Source organism: Rattus norvegicus, chromosome 9 (assembly GCF_036323735.1).
Source record: "Rattus norvegicus strain BN/NHsdMcwi chromosome 9, GRCr8, whole genome shotgun sequence".
In the NCBI taxonomy this organism is placed as follows: Eukaryota; Metazoa; Chordata; class Mammalia; order Rodentia; family Muridae; genus Rattus; species Rattus norvegicus.
In genome coordinates this window covers 62,641,605-62,665,731 of record NC_086027.1, presented here as the reverse complement: position 1 = coordinate 62,665,731, position 24,127 = coordinate 62,641,605, and the positions used below count along the sequence as shown (strand labels likewise).

At 40.1% G+C, this 24,127-nt stretch overlaps 1 protein-coding gene across 4 annotated transcripts in view; it reads left to right on the top strand.

Annotated features, from left to right (window-relative positions):
• Positions 1–24,127, top strand: part of Dnah7 (dynein, axonemal, heavy chain 7) — a 305,667-nt gene that overhangs the window by 94,773 nt on the left and 186,767 nt on the right. For all 4 annotated transcript variants that reach the window (XM_039084571.2, XM_039084570.2, NM_001419550.1 and 1 more), the window contains 5 exons: positions 4,095–4,307; positions 5,568–5,677; positions 21,071–21,239; positions 23,521–23,623; positions 23,735–23,862. In XM_039084571.2, coding sequence (XP_038940499.1) covers positions 4,095–4,307; positions 5,568–5,677; positions 21,071–21,239; positions 23,521–23,623; positions 23,735–23,862 — 723 coding nt within the window. The remainder of the gene's footprint in view (positions 1–4,094; positions 4,308–5,567; positions 5,678–21,070; positions 21,240–23,520; positions 23,624–23,734; positions 23,863–24,127) is intronic.

Sequence of the window (24,127 nt, the reverse complement as noted above, 5' to 3'; positions counted from 1 at the left end):
GATGTTTAGCATTTCTTCATCCATCACAGCGACTGCGAGTATCCATGTAATTCAGGACTTTGCGTTGGTTACTCACTCAACAAGGACAGAGCTAGAATGAAACATTTTCGAGTTCCCATGGAAATTCACTTTACGAGCTTCCGTTTGTCTTTGAGCCTTGGGGAATGTTGGAGAAAGCTGAAGAAAGCCTCTGTGGCATGTTTTAATCTGTATACACTACTTGAGAATTTGAGACATGCTACAAGTTGGAAATCACATTTTTTGTTAGAAACTTTCATTTAAAGAGCCATGTTATCATTTATTTTTTCCCCTACCAATACTATAATAATGTATCAGAGCTCATTCTGCTTCTTGTAAATTTAAGAGGTCAGACTTCTTCTTTTTTTTTTTTTTCGCCTATCAAGTCCAGTTCATATTACCTGACTGGTAATATGACTGGGAGGGAGGCTTGCCATGGAGTGTGGTTTACATACCAAGTGTCACCCTATTGAGGAAGCTAACTTTCCCTCTCCAAGCAGCAATTAAATGCCAGTAGCTTCCCAGCTAGGGGATGACTCCATGGCCACTTCCCTTTCCCTTTATCCATGTAGGGATTTTGTGTGTCTCCTCTTCCACATAGATCCTTGAGCCATGCATGCGTGTCTGTGGGTGTGAGGGGGTGTGTGTGGATATGTGCATATACGCACAAGCATATGCACGTGCATAGGTGCATGCAATATAGACATCCTGTTTAGGAGGAACACTTTATAGTCTCTTATTCTGTGCATGCTGACCAGTTGTGGGCTTTGTGTCAACTACCATATACTACAAGAAGAAGCTACTCTGATGTAGGCTAAGAAATGCACTGATCTATGGATATAGCAATAAGTCATTAGAAGTCATTTTGTTTCTCTGTCCATTTAGCAGAATAATAGTAGTAGGTTTCCTCCTAGGGCCTGTGTCCTGCCTAGCCACATGCCATGGCTTCATTAACAGTTTAGGAGTTCTAGTTCATGGACAGGCCTTAATCAATAAGATACTGTTTTTATATTTGAAGGTGTTCAACTGAGTTAACTTATAATTGATCAAAGAATCAACTGGAACCTAGTAGTTACTGATCCTTAGTTTAAAGCAGTGAGTATTAAATACATTTTTGATGAGGAATTTGACATGACTTTAAGGTACTGTTGAAAACGAAGTTAGTGTTGGAGTTTGAGAGGGCTTCTTGTTCTCCTTAGGCGAGCAGATTCCAATGGGGAAGGATTGAGTTGCACATGTGTAAGTCACTCCACCTCATCAATATGTCATTTAATTCTGCAGGAGGGAGAAAATGGTAATAGGTCAAGTGTTTTCAGGTACCAGAATAACAGGGTCTAGAGTTCCCATGACCGCGTTAAGCATGTGGGGTCACCAGATGTTGCTACTGTGTGCATTTAATATTCTCTGTGCTGATTATTTTCTCCTAACAAATGAGTGGTTCACATTTGAGACTGATGAGTTGGTTGAGTGGCTGAAGACTCTATGAACACCTAGAGTTTCCTGAAGCTTAATCGTGTGACTGCTTACTATGCTGATGCATGCAGAGAGCTTGTTTACCTCAGAAACTGTGTTTTCATTTCCCTATTCCATAAATGCTGGTTGTGAAATGAGACTGTGAGAGACACCACAGGGTCTCTGAAATAAAAGGAAGAAATGTCAGGATATTGAAAGTAGGAATGTGATTTTGAGCCAGTTTATTGGGATAAGAAGGTAAAAAAGTCTAGACATGACAAAAATAATCAATTCCAGGTAACACAGCGTGGTAGCTACCTTTAGCTTCACTGGCTCAAGATAAGAATGTTGATGAGGAATAAAATGTGATGAAAACGTTATCATATCATTTTTTCCAGTCTAGTTAATTAAATTGTCATTGATTCATACAACATTATTCCAATAGAGCTTAGCTTTTGGTATTTTGGGGCCAAATTTCAGTTCTAATATTATTGTTCTATCACAGGAAAATGCACTATTCTAGTGCAGATTAACTTCTAAGGGTATGTAGTTAGTGTGTGCAGCCGATATGTGCAAATGTTATTCTTTATCTGTGTCAGGACAGAATGTGAAGACTGTACTGGTGAGAGGACAAGGATGCACCTTATGTGACTCTAGGATCCCAAGCTGTCCCAAACTAGGGTAGTTTCTAAATACAGTGACGTTTACTAATTGGCTGCAAGGATATAAGCACTTATGTGGCTAAACATGGATGGAACAGAAGTTAATTTTTCATTACTTTAGAAGCAAGTTAGTAGAAAATCATTCATGTAAATAATAGAAATGAAATGGTGTTTAAGCCCCCAAGGGCCCGAGTAAAGAACTTTTACAAAAGTAAAAATTAAAGAGATAAAATCATCAAGGAAGATTTTCCAGCTTGGTTCTCCAAACTTCACATCCTCAGAAACCGTGAGTTAGATAGTTAGGTTTTATTGTTGCCTCTTAACAACAGGCCTGAAATAAACTCCTTGGCATGTGTGGCACTTATTTAAAAGTAAGAGAGTGGGAGAAACTGGCTACCGGTCTTAAACATAATTCTTTTCATTGATTATAATTTAAATTCATCTTAAATCCCCTTCCAGTTGTAAAGTTTCTTATCTACTGGAAGGCAGACTCCAAAGAGAGACTCTGCCTTAGTTCAAGATAAACCAAATCACTTGGTATTATTTATCAATATCATCATCATCATCATCATCATCATCATCATCATCATCATCATCATTATTATTATTATTATTATTATTTTCTTTGCTATTTTCTGTTGCAATAAGAAAACACCAGAAGGTAGATACTTCATACTGAAAACAGCTTTACTTGTCTTACATCTGTAAGCTGCAAGTCCAAGATTTAGGCAGCCTATCTGATTTTGGACTCTGGTGAGGGCCTTCTGGTTATATCACAATATGGTGGATGGTGCCAAGGCTAGACAGTGCACAAGAGGAAGACACATAGTATGAGGAAAAACAAAGGAGACTGACAAAAGGCCAGATTCCCTTTAAATAACAGCCCGAGGTAACATTACATCACTGTGACAAAACTCCTGAGACAAACAACTAGGAAAGAAAGGAAGACAGACAGACAGAAAGGAAGGAAAAAACAGGGAGGGGGGAGAGAAAGAAGAGCCAGACAATTGGGTCTATTGTGCTTTTAAGGATACACACCATCCATCTACTACCTTCAGGAAGCCCCACCTCTTGAAGTTTCTGGCACTTCCTAACAATACCATCACCAACAACCAAGTCCTTCAGGGGACACTTCAAGCCAAATTGGATTATAATCCGTTCTCATGGGAGTCTAGCTCCATGAGACTCACTTAATGCCTGCCCCACACCTGAGTGTGACAGTCAAGACCTGGTGAGAGTCCACCAGGAACTGCTCCTTACAGCTTCTACCAGGTCAGCACTGCTACACTGAAGATTAAGCCTCCGGCACATGAACTATTGAGGGACACATGAAAATCATATTTAAACCATAATTGCACTAGTATTTCAAACCTCATATATCAATTTTATGGAAAAATGCTTTGAGGACTCATGATAGCAAAGGGAGAAAGAGGTGGCTCAAGTGTAGGGTTTGATCCCTTCCTAGCTCCACTTTCCCTGCTGCCTCTCATCTCTGCAAGTCTCTGTTGAGAAGATAACATTTTCTGTAGCTAAGAGTCACAGACTCACAATTGAACAAATCTAGGGGAAAGCACTTGGTTGAATCCTTGGAGAGAGCTATGGTTGGCTCTGAATGGGTCTCTTTCCCTCCTTCTTGTCCCATGAGATGGGGCAGTAAGATTGACAGCTCCAACATAATCACAGAGAATAGAAAGGGGTAGAAAAAAAAAAGAGGCTGACATGACATGAACCATGTTTGCCCACTGTGTCTGCCAGATGGGTTCGTTTACTTAAAACTGTGTATTAGGGAAAATAGATTATTTTTAAATTGCATAGAAATTATGCAGAGGATATCTCACATATATGAGAATATGTATCTGTGTGTGAGAGCAGCACACATTTATTCATAAATATACTAGTTCAAAATGTTTTTGTTCACAATGATTCTGATCACATTGGGAGATTATACCTTGTTTTTCTCAGGCCCTTGAAGACTACTTGGGAAAATGTAACCATCAAATTGATGATATTGTCACGTTGGTCCGTGGCAAATTGTCCAAGCAGAACCGTGTTACACTGGGAGCCCTTGTGGTACTGGATGTTCACGCTAGAGATGTCCTTGCCAACCTTGTAAAGAAAAGAATCAGCGATGACACTGACTTTGAGTGGTTAAGTCAGCTTAGATACTACTGGCACGTAAGTGGTCTCACACAGCAATTTTAGCCCATAGCTTCTTAAATTACACTTGCTTGCTCAGCTGTGTAATAGGGTCATCAAAAGGGAATTTTTTTTAACTGATGAATTCTTATATCTGGTTTTCCAGACTGAAAATTAAGGGAGCCAATAATTACTTCTATTATCAATAGTATCTACATTTACATACCTATATTTGTATCCAGAAGTATTATCATATATTAACATACATGTACATGCGAAGGTACTAAAAGGAACAGAAATTAGATACTTTTCAATGTATTATGTTTGTTATTTACAAAATGTTGTGGCTAGTAGCTTAAAATTGTGTTTTTAGATTCCTGATGCACTTAAGTGAGGTATAAGTCAGTGTTTTGGTCTGGTTTACTTATTAAAGAAGCCAGAAACATGGTCTATAGAGAAGGAGCTTTTCAGGTTGTCTTGGTGGATAATGATGTTAATCTTAGCTGGAAGGAAGGGGGACTGGGACAGTTAGAAGCCTGCTGAGTGTGAGAGAGTTGGAGCTCATCAGCTCTCAGGGTTGCATACAAGTCTTAGGAAGTATGTGAAGGAGGAGACAGAACCTTGTTAGCCTTTTCAGAGCCATAATATTGGTGGTAGGATCATGGGTGATGGGATCCTTGTTTCAGAAGCCAGATCCTTCTTTACTAGATCATAGACAAGGTGCCTATCTCTGTAAGCAATGGGCTCCTCAGCTGTAAACTTGTGACAGGGCTTGTGGTGATTTGAATGAAAATGGCCCCCCATGAGCTCACAAGGAATAGATAGCACTATTAGGAGGTGCTGCCTTGTCAGAGGACAGGTGTCACTGGGGATGGGCTTTGAGGACTTGGATGCCAGGCCCAGGGTTGCTTCTTTTTCCGCTGCCTGCTGGTTCAGAGGTAGGACTCTGCACTATCACTCCAGCGCATGTCTGCTTGTGTGCTTTCTGCCATGACAATAATGGACTGGATGTCTGAACTGTAAGCCAGCCCCAGTTACATGTTTTCCTTTATAAGAATTGCTGTGGTTATAGGGACCCTTTGTAGCAATAAAACCCTAAGTGAGGCAGTGGCAGGAAGCCATCGCCCCCCATTATCCATTCAGAAAACTAGCTATGGAGTTCTTCCAGTCAGCGAACTGATGCCTGAGAAGATGGATAGTCTAAATAAGTCTGCACTGTGCCTCTTCCTTATCTTGTGATTTCCCATTGTTTGAAATTCTGCTTTCTAACCAATTCCATTTTCTTCTGATTGATCCTAGGAAAATAATTTAGAGACAAAGATGATCAATGCTGGTTTGCGATACGGCTATGAATATCTGGGAAATTCCCCCAGATTAGTTATAACCCCTCTCACAGACCGCTGCTACAGGTAAACCCTGTCAATCAAAGACAGAGAGCAATAACTTACACACACACACACACACACACACACACACACACACACACACACACTCACACACACACACACACACACACACACTCACACACACACACACACACACACACACACACACACACACACACTAGACCAATGATTGAGTTAAAGGTAATTAACTGAGTTAAAGTTATTATTTTTACCTTGCATTCTATAAAATTATCCTGTGTTCTTTTCCCAGTCCCTTAAGAAGCCTCCTCTCAGATTTCATTTTCTTTCTCTGCTGCTTTCCTGCTCTCATCTCTGGGATAAAGGTGTTCTTAGCCGTGGCAGTGGTTAGCACTTTCTGTCTCTCAGCTTCTCCTTTTTAAAAAAATTTAGTCTTTTTTTACAGTACAGATTTTATCCCTGTCCTGCTCCACCCTCTGCCTGTTCCACACCCCATACCTTCTCCTCTAATCTCTATGGTGATGTCCCCATCTCCCCACTCCCTGGGGCCTCCAGTCTCTTGAGGGTTAGGTGCATCTTTGACTGAGTCCAAACCTGGCAATCCTCTGCTGTACATGTGTTGGGGGCCTCATCGTCAGCTGGTGTATGCTGCCTAGTTGGTGGCCCAGTGTCTGAGAGATCCCCAGGGGTCCAGGTTAGTTGAGGCTGCTGATCCTCCTACAGGAAGTGGTGGACCACCCTCCTCCTCAGCTTCTTCCAGCTTTCCCCTAATTAAAACACAGGGTCAGCAGCTTCTGCCCATTGGTTGGGTGTAAATATCTGCATCTGACTCTTTCAGCTGCTTGTTGGGTCTTTTGGAGGACAGTCATGATAGGTCCCTTTTTGTGAGCACACCACAGCCTCAGTAATAGCATCAGGCCTTGGGGCCTCCCCTTGAGCAGGATCCCAATTTGGGCCTGTTGCTAACCTCCTTTTCCTCAGGCTCTTCTCCATTTTTGATCTTGCAGTTCTTTCAGACAAGAACAATTGTGGGTTAGAGTTTCTGACTGTGGGATGCCTTCACTTGATGTCCTGCCTTTCTGCTGGAGGTGGGCTCTAAAAGTTCCCTCTCCCTACTGTAGGGCATTTCATCTAAGGTCTCTCCATTTTTCTTCTTTTTCTCTCCAACTCTGGCTCCCTTTTGGATCATTTGAGTTATACTATTTTTCCTTCCTCTGAAGTGCTGAATTTTCTAGAGTTCTGTTTCCATGTTCCATGATTTCCAGACTGTTTACTTCCAGGTTTTAACTACCATATCTTAAAGAACCATGTCTGGACCTCTCTCCTATAGTTGTCCACAGTGCACATGCCTGATGGGTATCTGCTTTGAGAGATCGTATTTACATTTTATTCCAGTGGAAATTAACCATTTTATGCATTAAGTTAGCTTTCCTTCCCAGATTGTACATCTCAGGAGATTGATATAAAAAGGAGCTCTTTCTATTTTAATATCTACAAATAGCTCCTCATACAGAGGTGGGGCTCCATGCCACCTCCTCTTTACATGCTGAGATTTTACTTGATGTGAGCTTGCACAAGTCTTGTGCATGCTGTCACAATCACTGTTAGTTCATATGTAAAACTTCCATAGTGCATTTCCTTTCACACCTGGTTTCTTCCTGTCTTATTGCTCATCACAACGAATTGAGGCATGCTTGCTATGTTTTATATTACTTTTTGGAGACTTTTATGGAAAAGGACTATGTGCTATTTTTTTTTCCTTTTCATCAATACCATCACATTCTCTGGCATAAAGTAGACTTAAATAAAGTATACCGAACTGTAGTCTTAAATTAAACTCAGTGAATACTCAGAATTATAAATGATTTTGTTGAACATTATGACAAATCACATGTTTGATTACAAATTATGGTGACTTTCAGGTATAGTGTTAATATCTGTAGGTACAAGCTATAAACTCTGGTAGCACAGAGCAAAGAGGGAATACATAAGCCTTCTCCATTTTTATATCAAAATGCATATGACTAAGAAACAATATAATGCACCATTTCATTATTTGGTAATAGCCCTGGCAGAACATAGGATAAATAAAAACACGCGGTTTTTCTCAGGTTTACAAAGGAAAAAGGACACAGATTGTGTCACGTCACTCAAACGTTTTTCCATCAGATGGGAAAGCTAGATTAGAAAGCAATAGCAGTAGTATGCACTGAGACACTAGAGGGAAACATTAGGTGGAATAGGGGTGTAACCCAGATGGGACTTAAGTTCACAGAAAAATCCTTCAAGAAGCAGTGTGCTAAGGAGGGTGTGAACGGAGATCATATATTACATGGTAAATAGATTTCTTCACATGGAAAGGAAAGGGCTGTCTGTACTTTGCTTGCAAATTTAATCCACTTATATTTAATATGATTAGCAAACTACTTGGACTCATTAAAATAATTCTACTGTATTTTTATATCCCTAGAGCCTTACTTTTGATCTTAATTCACTTATTTTAATAGTATTTGGTATGATTAAATGTTATTTAATCATTCTTTTTATCTCTGTTATGTTTTAAAAAATTTTTCTCCTGGTTACTGATGATCACCATAATGTTTCTACAAGTTATTTATTTATTTATGTTACTTGGGATGTCTTTCTGTTTGTGACTTTCTTCTACTCTGGAAAGTTCTCAGCCTTTGCCATGTAAATTTTAATTCTTCACTATTTTGCCCTTCTTTATTTTTTATATTTATTTATATTTATTGGATATTTTATGTATTAACATTTCAAATGTTATCCCGTATCCCCCCTCTCCCATGTCCCTCCTCCTCCCCTGATTCTATGAAGATGCTCACATTTCCACCAACCCACTCACACCTCAACACCCAGGCATTCCCGTACACTGGGGAAATGAGCCTTCACAGGGCCAAGGGCTTCTCCTCCTATTGATGCCAGACAGTGCTGTTTTGTGCTATATATGTGGCTAGAGCCATGGATCCCTCCATGCGTACTCATTGGTTGGTGGTTTAGTCCCCGGGAGCTCAGGGGGATCTGGTTGGTTGATATTGTTGTTCTTTCTATGGGGTTGCAAACCCTATAGCTCCTTCAGTCCTATCTCTAACTCCTCCAGTAGGGTCCCCATGCTCAGTCCGATGGTTAGGTGCAAGCATTTCTGATTTTGTTTATTTGGATAATGTCTCTGTGCCCACTGATTAGTCTGGCTAAGGGTTTATCTATGTTGGTGATTTTCTCAAATGTCCAGCCCCTGGTTTTGTTGATTCTTTGTATACTTCTTTTTGTCTTTGTTGTTGTTGTTGTTCTAGAGCTTTTAGGTGTGCTGTTAGTGTATGCTCTCCCCAGTTTCTTCTTGGAGGCACTCAGAGTTATGAGTTTCCCCCTTAGCACTGCTCTCATTGTGTCCCATAAGTTTGGGTATGTGTGTCTTCTTTTCATTAAATTCTAAAAAGTCTTTAATTTCTTTGTTTCTTCCTTGACCAAGTTATCACTGAGTAGAGCGTTGTTGAGCTTCATGTATATGTGGACTTTCTGTCATTTTTGTTGTTATTGAAGATCAGCCTTAGTCTGTGGTGATCTCATAGGATGCATAGGATTGTTTCAATCTTTTTGTAACTGTTGAGGACTGCTTTGTGACCGATTATATGGTCAGTTTTGGAGAAGGTACCATGAGGTGCTGAGAAGAAGGTATATTCTTTTGTTTTAGGATGAAATGTTCTTCAGATATCTGTTAAATCCATTCAGTTCATAACTTCTGTTACTTTCACTGTACCTTTGTTTAGTTTCTGCTTCCATGATCTGTCCATTGATGAGAGTGGGGTGTTGAAATTTCCCACTATTATTGTATGTGGTGCAATGTGTGCTTTGAACTTTAGTAAAGTTTCTTTTATGAATGTGGATGCCCTTGCATTTAGATGTTCAGAATTGAGAGTTCTTCTTGGTAGATTTTTCCTTTAATGAGTATGAAGTATCCCCCCCCCCCTTTTTGATAACTTTTGGTTGAAAGTTGATTTTATTTTGTATTAGAATGGCTACTCCAGCTTGTTTTTTGGGACCATTTGTTTGGAAATTTGTTTTTCAGCCCAGTACTCTGATTTAGTATCTGACTTTGTTAGTGAAGTGCATTTTCTGTATGCAGCAACATACTGGGTCCTATTCATGTATCTAGTCTGTTAGTCTATGTCTTTTTATTGGGGAATTGAGTCCATTGATGTTAAGAGATATTCAAGAATAGTGATTGTTGTTTCCTGTTATTTTTGTTGTTAGGGATGGAATTATGTTTGTGTGACTATCTTCTTTTGGGTTTTGGAAAGAAGATTAATTTCTTGCTTTTTCTAGGGTGTAGTTTCCCTCCTTGCATTGGAAGTTTCCATCTATTATCCTGTGTAGGGATGGAATTGTGGAAAGATATTGTGTAAATTTGGTTTTGTCATGGAATATCTTGGTTTCTCCATCTATGGTAATTGAGAGTTTTGCTAGATATTGTAGCCTGGGCTGGCATTTTTGTTCTTAGGGTGTGTATGACATCAGGCCAGGATCTTCTAGTTTTCATAGTCTCTGGTGAGCAGTCTGGTGTGATTCTGATAGGTCTGCCTCTATATGTTACTTGACCTTTTTTCCTTACTGCTTTTAATATTTTTTCTTTGTTTTGTGTATTTGGTGTTTTGACTATTGGTGTGATGAGAGAAATTTCTTTTCTGGTTCAATCTATTTGGAGTTCTGTAGGCTTCTTGTATGTTCATGGGCATCTCTTTCTTTTGGTTAGGGAAATTTTCTTCTATAATTTTGTTGAAGATATTTACTGGCTCTTTAAGATGGGAGTCTCCCCTTTCTTCTATACCTATTATTTTTAAGTTTGGTCTTCTCATGGTGTCCTGGATTTTTTTTGGGTTACGAGCTTTTTGTGTTTTACATTTTCAGTAACTACTGTATCAATGTTTTCTATGGTATCTTCTGCCCCTGAGATTCTCTCTTCTCTATTTTGTATTGTATTGGTGGTGCTTGTGTCTATGACTTCTGATATGTTTCCTAGGTTTTCTATCTCTACAGTTATCTCCCTTTGTTATTTCTTTATTTTTCTATTTCCTGGATCGTGGATGGTTTTGTTCAATTTCTGCACCTGTATGGTTGTGTTTTCCTGTAATTCTTTAAGGGATTTTTTTTCTTTTTTTTTTTTGGAGCTGAGGACCACACCCAGGGCCTTGCGCTTGCTAGGCAAGGACTCTACCACGGAGCTAAATCCCCAACCCTTCTTTAAGGGATTTTTGTGTTTCTTCTTTAAAAGCTTCTATTTGTCTACCTGTGTTCTCCTGTATTTCTTTAAGGGAGTTATTTATGTCCTTCTTAAAGTCCTCAATCATCAACATGAGATGTGATTTTTTTAATCTTTATTAACTTGAGTATTTCTTATTTACATTTTGATTGTTATTCCCCTTCCCGGTTTCTGGGTCAACATCTCCCAAACATCCCCCCCCTTCTATCTGGGCTTCCCCTCCCCATCCTTCCCCCATTACCTCCCTCCCCCCAACAATCACGTTCATGGGAGTTTAGTCTTGACAGGACCAAGGGCTTCCCCTTCCACTGGTGCTCTTACTAGGCTATTCATTGCTACCTATGAGGTTGGAGCCCAGGGTCAGTCCATGTATAGACTTTGGGTAGTGGCTTAGTCCCTGGAAGCTCAGGTTGGTTGGCATTGTTGTTCATATGGGGTCTCGAGCCCCTTCAAGCTCTTCCAGTCTTTTCTCTGATTCCTTCAACTGGTTCCTGTTCTCAGTTCAGAGGTTTGCTGCTGGCATTCGCCTATGTATTTGCTGTATTCTGGCTGTGTCTCTCAGGAGAGATCTACACCCGGTTCCTGTCAACCTGCACTTCTTTGCTTCATCCATCTTATCTAATTGGGTGGCTGTATATGTATGGGCCACATGTGGGGCAGGCTCTGAATGGGTGTTCCTTCAGCCTCTGTTCTAAATTTTGCCGCCCTATTCCCTGCCAAGGGTATTGTTCCCCTTTTAAAAAAGGAATGAAGCATTTGCATTTTGGTCATCCGTCTTGAGTTTCATGGGTTCTGTGCATCTAGGGTAATTCAAGCATTTGGGCTAATAGCCACTTATCAATGAGTGCATACCATGTGTGTTTTTCTGTGATTGGGTTACCTCACTCAGGAAGATATTTTCCAATTCCATCCATTTACCTATGAATTTCATAAGGTCATTGTTTTTGATAGCTGAGTAATATTCAATGGTGTAGATGTACCACATTTTCTGTATCCAATCCTCTGTTGAAGGGCATCTGTGTTCTTTTCAGCTTCTGGCTATTATAAATAAGGCTGCTATGAACATAGTGGAGCAAGTGTCTTTGGTATATGTTGGGGCATCTTGTGGGTATATGCCCAAGAGAGGTATAGCTAGGTCCTCTGGAAGTTCAATGTCCAATTTTCTGAGGAACCTCCAGACTGATTTCCAAAATGGTTGTACCAGTCTGCAATCCCACCAACAATGGAGGAGTGTTCCTCTTTCTCCACATCCTCACCAGCATCTGCTGTCACCTGAGTTTTTGATCTTAGCCATTCTCACTGGTGTGAGGTGAAATCTCAGGGTTGTTTTGATTTGCATTTCCCTTATGACTAAAGATGTTGAACATTTCTTTAGGTGTTTCTCAGCCATTTGGCATGCCTCAGCTGTGAATTCTTTGTTTAGCTCTGAACCCCATGTTTTTCTTTGTTTTTTTTTGTTTTTGTTTTTTTATTAACTTGAGTATTTCTTTTTTTTTTTTATTAACTTGAGTATTTCTTATATACATTTCGAGTGTTATTCCCTTTCCCGGTTTCCAGGCAAACATCCCCCTCCCCCCTCCCCTTCCCTATGGGTGTTCCCCTCCCAACCCTCCCCCCATTGCCGCCCTCCCCCCAACAGTCTAGTTCACTGGGGGTTCAGTCTTAGCAGGACCCAGGGCTTCCCCTTCCACTGGTGCTCTTACTAGGATATTCATTGCTATCTATGAGGTCAGAGTCCAGGGTCAGTCCATGTATACTCTTTAGGTATTGGCTTAGTCCCTGGATGCTCTGGTTGGTTGGCATTGTTGTACATATGGGGTCTCGAGCCCCTTCAAGCTCTTCCAGTTCTTTCTCTGATTCCTTCAATGGGGGTCCTATTCTCAGTTCAGTGGTTTGCTGCTGGCATTTGCCTCTGTATTTGCTGTATTCTGGCTGTGTCTCTCAGGAGCGATCTACATCCGGCTCCTGTCGGTCTGCACTTCTTTGCTTCATCCATCTTGTCTAATTGGGTGGCTGTATATGTATGGGCCACATGTGGGGCAGGCTCTGAATGGGTGTTCCTTCAGTCTCTGTGTTAATCTTTGCCTCTCTCTTCCCTGCCAAGGGTATTCTTGTTCCCCTTTTAAAGAAGGAGTGAAGCATTCACATTTTGATCATCCGTCTTGAGTTTCATTTGTTCTAGGCATCTAGGGTAATTCAAGTATTTGGGCTAATAGCCACTTATCAATGAGTGCATACCATGTATGTCTTTCTGTGATTGGGTTAGCTCACTCAGGATGATGTTTTCCAGTTCCAACCATTTGCCTACGAATTTCATAAACTCGTTGTTTTTGATAGCTGAGTAATATTCCATTGTGTAGATGTACCACATTTTCTGTATCCATTCCTCTGTTGAAGGGCATCTGGGTTCTTTCCAGCCTCTGGCTATTATAAATAAGGCTGCGATGAACATAGTGGAGCACGTGTCTTTTTTATATGTTGGGGCATCTTTTGGGTATATGCCCAAGAGAGGTATAGCTGGATCCTCAGGCAGTTCAATGTCCAATTTTCTGAGGACCCTCCAGACTGATTTCCAGAATGGTTGTACCAGTCTGCAATCCCACCAACAATGGAGGAGTGTTCCTCTTTCTCCGCATCCTCGCCAGCATCTGCTGTCACCTGAGTTTTTGATCTTAGCCATTCTCACTGGTGTGAGGTGAAATCTCAGGGTTGTTTTGATTTGCATTTCCCTTATGACTAAAGATGTTGAACATTTCTTTAGGTGTTTCTCAGCCATTCGGCATTCCTGAGCTTTAAATTCTTTGTTTAGCTCTGAACCCCATGGTTTTTTTTTCTTTTTTTTTTTATTAACTTGAGTATTTCTTTTTTATTAACTTGAGTATTTCTTATATACATTTCGAGTGTTATTCCCTTTCCTGGTTTCCAGGCAAACATCACCCTCCCCCCTCCCCTTTCTTATGGGTGTTCCCCTCCCAACCCTCCCCCCATTGCCGCCCTCCCCCCAACAGTCTAGTTCACTGGGGGTTCAGTCTTAGCAGGACCCAGGGCTTCCCCTTCCACTGTGAACCCCATGTTTTAATAGGGTTATTTGTCTCTCTGTGGTCTAACTTCTTGAGTTCTTTGTATATTTTGGATATAAGGCCTCTATCTGTTGTAGGATTGGTAAAGATCTTTTCCCAATCTGTTGGTTGCCGTTTTGTCCTAACCACAGTGTCCTTTGCCTTACAGAAGCTTTGCAGTTTTATGAGATCCCATTTGTCGATTCTTGATCTTAGAGCATAAGCCACTGGTGTTTTGTTCAGGAAATTTTTTCCAGTGCCCATGTGTTCCAGATGCTTCCCTAGTTTTTGTTCTATTAGTTTGAGTGTGTCTGGTTTGATGTGGAGGTCCTTGATCCACTTGGAATTAAGCTTTGTACAGGGTGATAATCATGGATCGATTTGCATTCTTCTACATGCTGACCTCCAGTTGAACCAGCACCATTTGCTGAAAATGCTATCTTTTTTCCATTGGATGGTTTTGGCTCCTTTGTCAAAAATCAAGTGCCCATAGGTGTATGGGTTCATTTCTGGGTCTTCAATTCTGTTCCATAGATCTATCTGTATGTCTCTGTACCAATACCATGCAGTTTTTATCACCATTGCTCTGTAATACTGCTTGAGTTCAGGGATAGTGATTCCCCCTGAAGTCCTTTTATTGTTGAGGATAGTTTTAGCTATCCTGGGTTTTTTGCTATTCCAGATGAATTTGCAAATTGTTCTGTCTAACTCTTCGAAGAATTGGATTGGTATTTTGATGGGGATTGCATTGAATCTGTAGATCGCTTTTGGTAAAATGGCCATTTTTACTATATTAATCCTGCCAATCATGAGCATGGGAGGTCTTTCCATCTTCTGAGGTCTTCTTCAATTTCTTTCTTCAGTGTCTTGAAGTTCTTATTGTACAGATCTTTTACTTGCTTGGTTAAAGTCACACCGAGGTATTTTATATTATTTGGGTCTATTATGAAGGGTGTCGTTTCCCTAATTTCTTTCTCGGCTTGTTTCTCTTTTGTGTAGACGAAGGCTACTGATTTATTTGAGTCAATTTTATACCCAGCCACTTTGCTGAAGTTGTTTATCAGCTTTAGTAGTTCTCTGGTGGAACTTTTGGGATCACTTAAATATACTATCATATCATCTGCAAATAGTGATATTTTGACTTCTTCTTTTCCAATCTGTATCCCTTTGATCTCCTTTTGTTGTCTGATTGCTCTGGCTAGAACTTCAAGAACTATATTGAATAAGTAGGGAGAGAGTGGGCAGCCTTGTCTAGTCCCTGATTTTAGTGGGATTGCTTCAAGTTTCTCGCCATTTAGTTTAATGTTAGCAACTGGTTTACTGTATATGGGTTTTACTATGTTTAGGTATGGGCCTTGAATTCCTATTCTTCCAGGACTTTTATCATGAAGGGGTGTTGAATTTTGTCAAAGGCTTTCTCAGTATCTAATGAAATGATCATGTGGTTTTGTTCTTTCAGTTTGTTTATATAATGGATCACGTTGATGGTTTTCCATATATTAAACCACCCCTGCATGCCTGGGATGAAGCCTACTTGATCATGGTGGATGATTGTTTTGATGTGCTCTTGGATTCGTTTTGCTAGAATTTTATTGAGTATTTTTGCATCGATATTCATAAGGGAAATTGGTCTGAAGTTCTCTTTCTTTGTTGGGTCTTTGTGTGGTTTAGGTATAAGAGTAATTGTGGCTTCGTAGAAGGAATTCGGTAGTGCTCCATCTGTTTCAATTTTGTGGAATAGTTTGGATAATATTGGTATGAGGTCTTCTATGAAGGTTTGATAGAATTCTGCACTAAACCCGTCTGGACCTGGGCTCTTTTTGGTTGGGAGACCTTTAATGACTGCTTCTATTTCCTTAGGAGTTATGGGGTTGTTTAACTGGTTTATCTGTTCCTGATTTAACTTCGGTACCTGGTATCTGTCTAGGAAATTGTCCATTTCCTGCAGATTTTCAAGTTTTGTTGAATATAGGCTTGTATAGTAAGAGCTGATGATTTTTTTAATTTCCTCTGAATCTGTAGTTATGTCTCCCTTTTCATTTCTGATTTTGTTAATTTGGACACACTCTCTTGGTCCTCTCGTTAGTCTGGCTAAGGGTTTATCTATCTTGTTGATTTTCTCAAAGAACCAACTTTTGGTTCTGTTGATTCTTTCTATGGTCCTTTTTGTTTCTACTTGGTTGATTTCAGCTCTGAGTTTGATTATTTCCTGCCTTCTACTCCACCTGGGTGTATTTGCTTCTTTTTGTTCTAGAGCTTTTAGGTGTGCTGTCAAGCTGCTGACATATGCTCTTTCCTGTTTCTTTCTGCAGGCACTCAGCGCTATGAGTTTTCCTCTTAGCACAGCTTTCATTGTGTCCCATAAGTTTGGGTATGTTGTACCTTCATTTTCATTAAATTCTAAAAAGTTTTTAATTTCTTTCTTTATTTCTTCCTTGACCAGGTTATCATTGAGTAGAGCATTGTTCAATTTCCACGTATATGTGGGCATTCTTCCCTTATTGTTATTGAAGACCAGTTTTAGGCCGTGGTGGTCTGATAGCACACATGGGATTATTTCTATCTTTCTGTACCTGTTGAGGCCCTTTTTTGACCAACTATATGGTCAATTTTGGAGAAAGTACCATGAGGAGCTGAGAAGAAGGTATATCCTTTTGCTTTAGGATAGAATGTTCTATAAATATCCGTTAAGTCCATTTGTCTCATGACTTCTCTTAGTCTGTCTACGTCTCTGTTTAAATTTCTGTTTCCATGATCTGTCCATTGATGAGAGTGGGGTGTTGAAATCTCCCACTATTATTGTGTGAGGTGCAATGTGTGTTTTGAGCTTTAGTAAGGTTTCTTTTACGTATGTAGGTGCCCTTGTATTTGGGGCATAGATATTTAGGATTGAGAGTTCATCTTGGTGGATTTTTCCTTTGATGAATATGAAGTGTCCTTCCTTATTTTTTTGATGACGTTTAGTTGAAAATTGATTTTATTTGATATTAGAATGGCTACTCCAGCTTGCTTCTTCCGACCATTTGCTTGGAAAGTTGTTTTCTGGCCTTTCATTCTGAGGTAGTGTCTGTCTTTGTCTCTGAGGTGTGTTTCCTGTAGGCAGCAGAATGCAGGGTCCTCGTTGCGTATCCAGTTCGTTAATCTATGTCTTTTTATTGGGGAGTTGAGACCATTGATGTTGAGAGATATTAAGGAGTTGTGATTATTGCTTCCTGTTATATTCATATTTGGATGTGAGGTTATGTTTGTGTGCTCTTCTTCTCTTTGTTTTGTTGCCAAGATGATTAGTTTCTTGCTTTTTCTAGGGTGTAGCTTGCCTCCTTATGTTGGGCTTTAGCATTTATTATCCTTTGTAGCGCTGGATTTGTAGAAAGATATTGTGTAAATTTGGTTTTGTCATGGAATATCTTGGTTTCTCCATCTATGGTAATTGAGAGTTTTGCAGGATAAAGTAACCTGTGCTGGCATTTGTGTTCTCTTAGGGTCTATATGACATCTGTCCAGGATCTTCTGGCTTTCATAGTCTCTGGTGAAAAGTCTGATGTGATTCTGATAGGTCTGCCTTAATATGTTACTTGACCTTTTTCCCTTACTGCTTTTAATCTTTATTTTGTGCATTTGGTGTTTTGACTATTATGTGACAGGAGGTGTTTCTTTTCTGGTCCAATCTATTTGGAGTTCTTAGGCTTCTTGTATGCTTATGGGCATCTCTTTCTTTAGGTTAGGGAAGTTTTCTTCTATGATTTTGTTGAAGATATTTACTGGTCCTTTGAGCTGGGAGTCTTCACTCTCTTCTATACCTATTATCCTTAGGTTTGATCTTCTCATTGAGTCCTGGATTTCCTGTATGTTTTGGACCAGTAGCTTTTTCTGCTTTACATTATCTTTGACAGTTTAGTCGATGATTTCTATGGAATCTTCTGCTCCTGAGATTCTCTCTTCTATCTCTTGTATTCGGTTGTAATGTTTGTATCTACGGCTCCTTGTCTCTTCCTTTGGTTTTCTATATCCAGGGTTGTGTCTCTGTGTCCTTTCTTATTGCTTCTATTTCCATTTTTAATTCCTTCACCTGTTTGATTGTGTTTTCCTGGAATTTTTTCAGGGATTTTTGTGATTCCTCTCTATAGTCTTCTACTCGTTTATTTATGTTTTCCTGCCTTTCTCTAAGGGAGTGCTTCATGTCTTTCTTGAAGTCCTCCAGCATCATGATCAAATGTGATTTTAAATCTAGATCTTGCTTTTCTGGTGTGTTTGGATATTCCGTGTTTGCTTTGGTGGGAGAATTGGGCTCCGATGACGCTATGTAGTCTTGGTTTCTGTTGCTCGGGTTCCTGTGCTTGCCTCTCGCCATCAGATTATCTCTAGTGTTACTTTGTTCTGCTATTTCTGACAGTGGCTAGACTGTCCTATAAGCCTGTGTGTCAGGAGTGCTGTAGACCTGTTTTCCTGTTTTCTTTCAGCCAGTTATGGGAACAGAGTGTTCTGCTTTCGGGCGTGTAGTTTTTCCTCTCTACAGGTCTTCAGCTGTTCCTGTGGGCCTGTGTCCTGAGTCCACCAGGCAGGTTGCTTGGAGCAGAAAAGTTGGTCTTACCTGTGGTCCTGTGGCTCAAGTTGCTTGTGGGGTTCTGCTTTTGAGCTCTCCATGAGGGTGGTAACCAGGAGAGCCTGCGCTGCTTTTTTCCAGAGCCCCCGTGCACCGGGGTCCCAGATGGCGTTAGGTGTTTTCCTCTGGAGTCAGAGATGGTGGCAGAGTGTTGTCTCTTCTGGCTTCCCAGGCGTGTCTGCCCCTGTGAAGGTTTAGCTCTCCCTCCCACGGTATTTGGGTGCAGAGAACTGTTGATCCGGTCCCTTCAGGTCCAGGCGGTGTCTAGACTTCAGGGCATCTGCCATTCGAGTGTCCCTATCTTCCAGTTCCTAGAGGCCATACACAGTTTCCTCTTGGGCCAGGGATGTCGGCAGGATGGGCAGTATTGGTGGTCTCTCCGGCTCTGCAGTCTCAGAAGTGCCCACCTGTCCGTGTGGTGAGCGCTCTCTCCCAAGATGTGATTTTCATTCCAAATCTTTCTTTTCTGATGTTCTGGGATATCCAGTATTTTCTGTGGTGGGAGAACTGGGTTCTGATGATGCCAAGTAGTCTTCGTATCTGTTGCTTAGGTTCTTGTGCGTGCCTCTCACCGTCTGGTTGTCTCCAGTGTTAGTTGGACTTGTTGTCTCTGAGTAGAGCTTGTCCCTCCTGTGAGCCCGTGAGCCTATGATCTTAGGAGTGAGAGCGCTCCTGTGAGACCAATTCTCTCTTGTCAGGCTTTGGGTCCAGAGGGCAGTGGGCAGCCTTACCTCTGGGTACAGATAGAGATAGGAAGGGTCCTGTCCACAGTTCCTGTGCCCTGTGTGCTCCTGGCAGCTTCCTCTTTGGACAGTTAGTAGAGCAAAAGTGGGGTCTCATCTGTGGGCTTAATAGTGAGCACACATCTGGGAGACCAGCTCTCTCAGGGCAGGCTTTGTGCCCAGAGGGCTGTGGGACAGGCTTATCTCTCCCTCCTTTGTTTTTTGTCCTGTATATTTTCTTATATTTGATTTCTAACTCTCTGGGAAATTCCCTCATATTTATCTCCTAACAAATAATTTATTTCCTCATGTTTATTCTGACATTAAATCCTTTAATGAGTTTTTAAGAGTATAAGTTTATTGTAGAATTTCAAGTTGCCTCATATAAAAATGACCTCTTCCTGGGAGAGACACAGACACAGACACCCCCTCCCCCACACACAGATATAGATAGATAGAAAGATAGATAGATGATAGATAAAGACACACACACACAGAGAGAGAGAGAGAGAGAGAGAGAGAGAGAGACAGAGAGAGACAGAGAGAGACAGAGAGACAGACAGAGACAGAGAGAGACAGATTGATTGGTTGGTTGGTTGATTGCTTGATCAATTCTGACTGCTAGGAACCAAGGAAGGCAGGACAAGATGCTATGTATGTAGTGATAGTCACATTATTGTGTTTATATACTGCTGTACTGTGTGTTTGACTCAATAGTGATCTTACTGTCTGGTTTTCACTGTGAGTATAATTTGTAAGGGTGACTTCCCCATGCTGCTTTTAATCATGTCAGTTGTGGACACAGTCACAGTTTCAGACCCATCTCTAAAAAGGATTTAGAGTTTTCTTCAGTTCATAAAGTAAGCAAGCACACAAACAAACAAAAGAAAAACCAAAAAAAATGGTTTTTTTTCTTAGTTGTGGTTCATATGCAATGAGAAATGGAAATTTGACCCATCTGCTTCTTTAGGAACAATGCAGGCTTATTCCCCAGACTGCCATGAGTGGTAAGCTTGTGAGCTTCCTTTTCTTTTCTCCGATTAGCTTCCTTGACTCTCTGATGGGTGTGGGAGGAAATGTGGGTTCCATTAGAGACAAGGCAGAATTTCAAGTTTCCATAAAAGGTTCAAAGAAGTAAATTTATCCTACTTCCTCTTCTTGCTCAATTCTAATGATTTCATATTTGTGCTGCCAAAAGCATATTTGTGTTTATTTATATTCAACCAAATAATATATATCCCTGCAGATTTGCACACAACCATGCCTCAACCATTGACTCTCTCCATTGGTGACATCTTTGATTCTTGAAATGATAGCTGTGGATTTTAAATTTATTTTCTTCCATGTGATATTTCTATACTCTTCTATCAAGGTTGGGTGTTCATAGAGTCACCTGGATTTTTCCACATTGACCAGAAGTCAGGATTGATTTCCAAAGGTTCTAAATTTGTCATGTATATAAATATACACATGCATTCTATCTTCCTGCCTGACCATCCATCCATGCATCCATCTATGAACCTGCCCATATATCCATTCATCCATTCATCCATCCACCTACCTACACATCCATCCATCCATCCATCCATCCATCCATCCATCCATCCATCTTCTATCATCTATCTACTTTTAGAAGAAAAATTAATAACAAAGAAATGTGCTGTCAGCGTTTTTCTAAGGTTAGCAGGGGGAAGAAATTATGAAAGAGGAGCTGACAGTTGGGATTCAATTTAACCTTTTCCCTATGTGTGAGCTATACTGTTCATTTCTTTACTCTAGGACCTTATTTGGAGCCCTTCACCTGCACCTTGGAGGAGCACCTGAGGGTCCAGCTGGCACTGGAAAGACAGAAACAACCAAGGATTTAGCAAAAGCTGTTGCCAAACAGTGTGTTGTTTTCAACTGCTCCGATGGGCTGGATTATTTGGCTTTAGGAAAATTCTTTAAGGTTTGGATCAACTAACTCCTCATTTCTCTACAATAGGGTAGCTGATCAGAGATGGAAAGGGGTTACAAAAAGAATGCAAACAGAAACCTTACTATGCCTTGTAAAGGTAAAAATTATAATTTTAACAAGTCCCAAGCACAAGTGAGCCCTGCCTCCTTCCAGTTACTGCTGTGGAGGTCACTCTCTCCGACTACTCCTGATTAGGTCATAGACTTAGAAATGTTAGTTGGCTGTTTGGGTATTCTGACCAGAAAGCAGTCTCTCTGGCCACAGAAGTCAGGTTGCATAAAAGGTTATTACAGTTCATTTTTTTTAAAAGCAAATAAAATTTGCTTTAAATGGGATCTTTATATTGGGCAGATAAAAGTTTGAGAACCACCCACTGGGTAAAGGCTGTGGTGTGGGATTCCAAAGATTTCCTTAACCTCTGTGCTGTATTATCAATATGTTTCAGAGTTCTTGACTATTATAGACACATCTTAGGTCTTCTGTATTGGAAATGTTTAGTACTTCCTTATTTTAATAGTGTGGATATGTGTCCATACATATGTCTATGTGTTTGTGAGTGTGTGTGGACATGTGTGCCGTGTGCAAAGAGATCAAGAGGTTAATACTGGAGTCCTTCTCAATTGCACTCCACTTTGTTTTGAGACAGGGTCTCTCACTGCCTTAGAGCTTGCCAGATAGGCTAATCTAGCTGATGAGTCCCAAGTGGCTCTGCCTTCCCAGCACTGAGATCAGAGGAATGTATCACTATGCCCAGTTTGTGTGTGTGTGTGTGTGTGTGTGTGTGTGTGTGTGTGTGCTGGGGATTGTTCTCATATTTGTGTGTCAGACATTTTACCAACTGAGCCATCTCCCCGGACCCAAGAGCCCCGGCCCCTGGCTGACTCACACACCTTCCTGTCCACCATGTTTTATTTATTTAAATTTGTCAGATCTGGGAGATTGTGAAAAGGAGAAACAAGGTGGACTGTGCTTGGAACCACTTGAGCAGCTTGGTTCTAGAGGCTATAATTTCTTAAAATGTGAGGCAGGCTGTTGAGCACAAAATTTTCTGTTTGGGATGGCTGACCCTTTGTATTTACTTTCTTTTCTTTTTCTGTAATTTCTCAAATATATTTTAACTATTCTGTACTATTTACTTTTAAATTTCTTCAGCAAAAATGAACAGTTTCAAAAATTAAACTAAAAAAATTATTTTTACCCAATCCAGTGAACTGTTTTCCTGAGTGATATGCACTGGACATTTTAAACAATTTTATAGTTGTATAAGACTTTATTTGGGATTCTAACACAGGGTAAGAGTCTTTTGAAGGAAGTCAAAACAGTAAATAAAATGATAGGAGACATTGGGATGGTATTTAACTTGTCTTCAATAGTGCCATGTAAACTTGACACAATGACTAAGAAGTAATTGGCAGTTAGAAGAGCCTAGGTATGGTTTGAATAAATAGTACATTCTAATGTATTTGAAGCAATGCCTGCCTTCTTTATCATAATATTCTTCATTTTTTGATTTAGATTGATGGATTTCAATAGAACTAAATTTTATTGCTAAGTCCTAATTGATTGTGCAGATATAGTTTTGGTGCGAAGCTCATGTTGAACAGCAGGAGTACAAATAAAGTTATAGGCCTTATTATTAAGAACCTCATAATCATTCAAGCATTATTTTTTAAAACATCATCACAATCTGCATATTTGCATATATGATGCTAAACAGCCTGTTCTCTGTGACAACTAAATCTTTTATTGTATTATTCATTGAAAATCAAAGTAAGGGGTAGTGTACTCTCAGAAGACTTAGCAGTCTTTGATGTTCACGGAGTTCAGCACACATTTGTGAGACAATCCTTTCTTGGAATTATAAACTGGGCTTTGAATGCTGGCTGGCTATTCCGCTTACAAAGACTAATTCTCTGGGAATGGAAGTCATCTGCATAGATGGTTATTACAGCCCATTTTTTTATGAAAGCAAATAAAATCAGCTTGTAAATAAAGGGTAAAGGCTTGGAAATTATAGATGTACCCCTAAATACCTAAAGACAAACTCAGAGCAAAGGCAATAAATTGGGAAGTTTGCCAGTTGATCAAACTCTTTATTCGCCTAGAATAATGAATTTGTAATGAAAAAAATGAGCTGCCTTCAAAGATAAAAGTAAATAAGCAATTTGTTTGATGGGATATTAAGCCCCTGAAAAGATCAGGTGATAAGCCTCATTTCAATGTGATACTCAATCAGATAGAGTTGAAATTTTTTATTATTCTTTCCTCCCAGGGACTGTTATCTTGTGGAGCCTGGGCTTGCTTTGATGAGTTTAACAGAATTGATTTGGAAGTACTTTCTGTGGTTGCTCAGCAAATCCTTACTATCCAGATAGGTAATGAGCTTGTCTGTCTTTGCAGCAAGTGAAAACAAAGGAACCTGGGAAGGGGCAGCAAGTGGCACAAGCTGAGGCACTGCTAAGTCACTGCACTTGTCGTTCCCACAGGCATTAACTCAGGTACCGAGCTCCTAGTGTTTGAAGGAACAGAACTAAAACTTGACCCCACGTGCGCTGTCTTTATTACAATGAACCCTGGGTATGCTGGGCGGTCAGAGTTGCCAGACAACCTGAAGGTATGGAGGCTATAATCCTAACATGTTTCCTTTTCACCATTTATGAATGCAAAGAGAATATGGGATCCTAGGATTGTGCTTTTAAAAATCTGTTTTTAGGCACACAATTTTGGGAAATTATTCTAGAAGATACTGTTTAAAGCTTCGAATATTTTTATAAAATAAAACAGGTACAACTCCAAAATTTTATAATTTTACAGTAGTACTGATTATTACAAATGACAAAAGACAGAAAAATACTCAATATCTCTTATTGAATTCTATC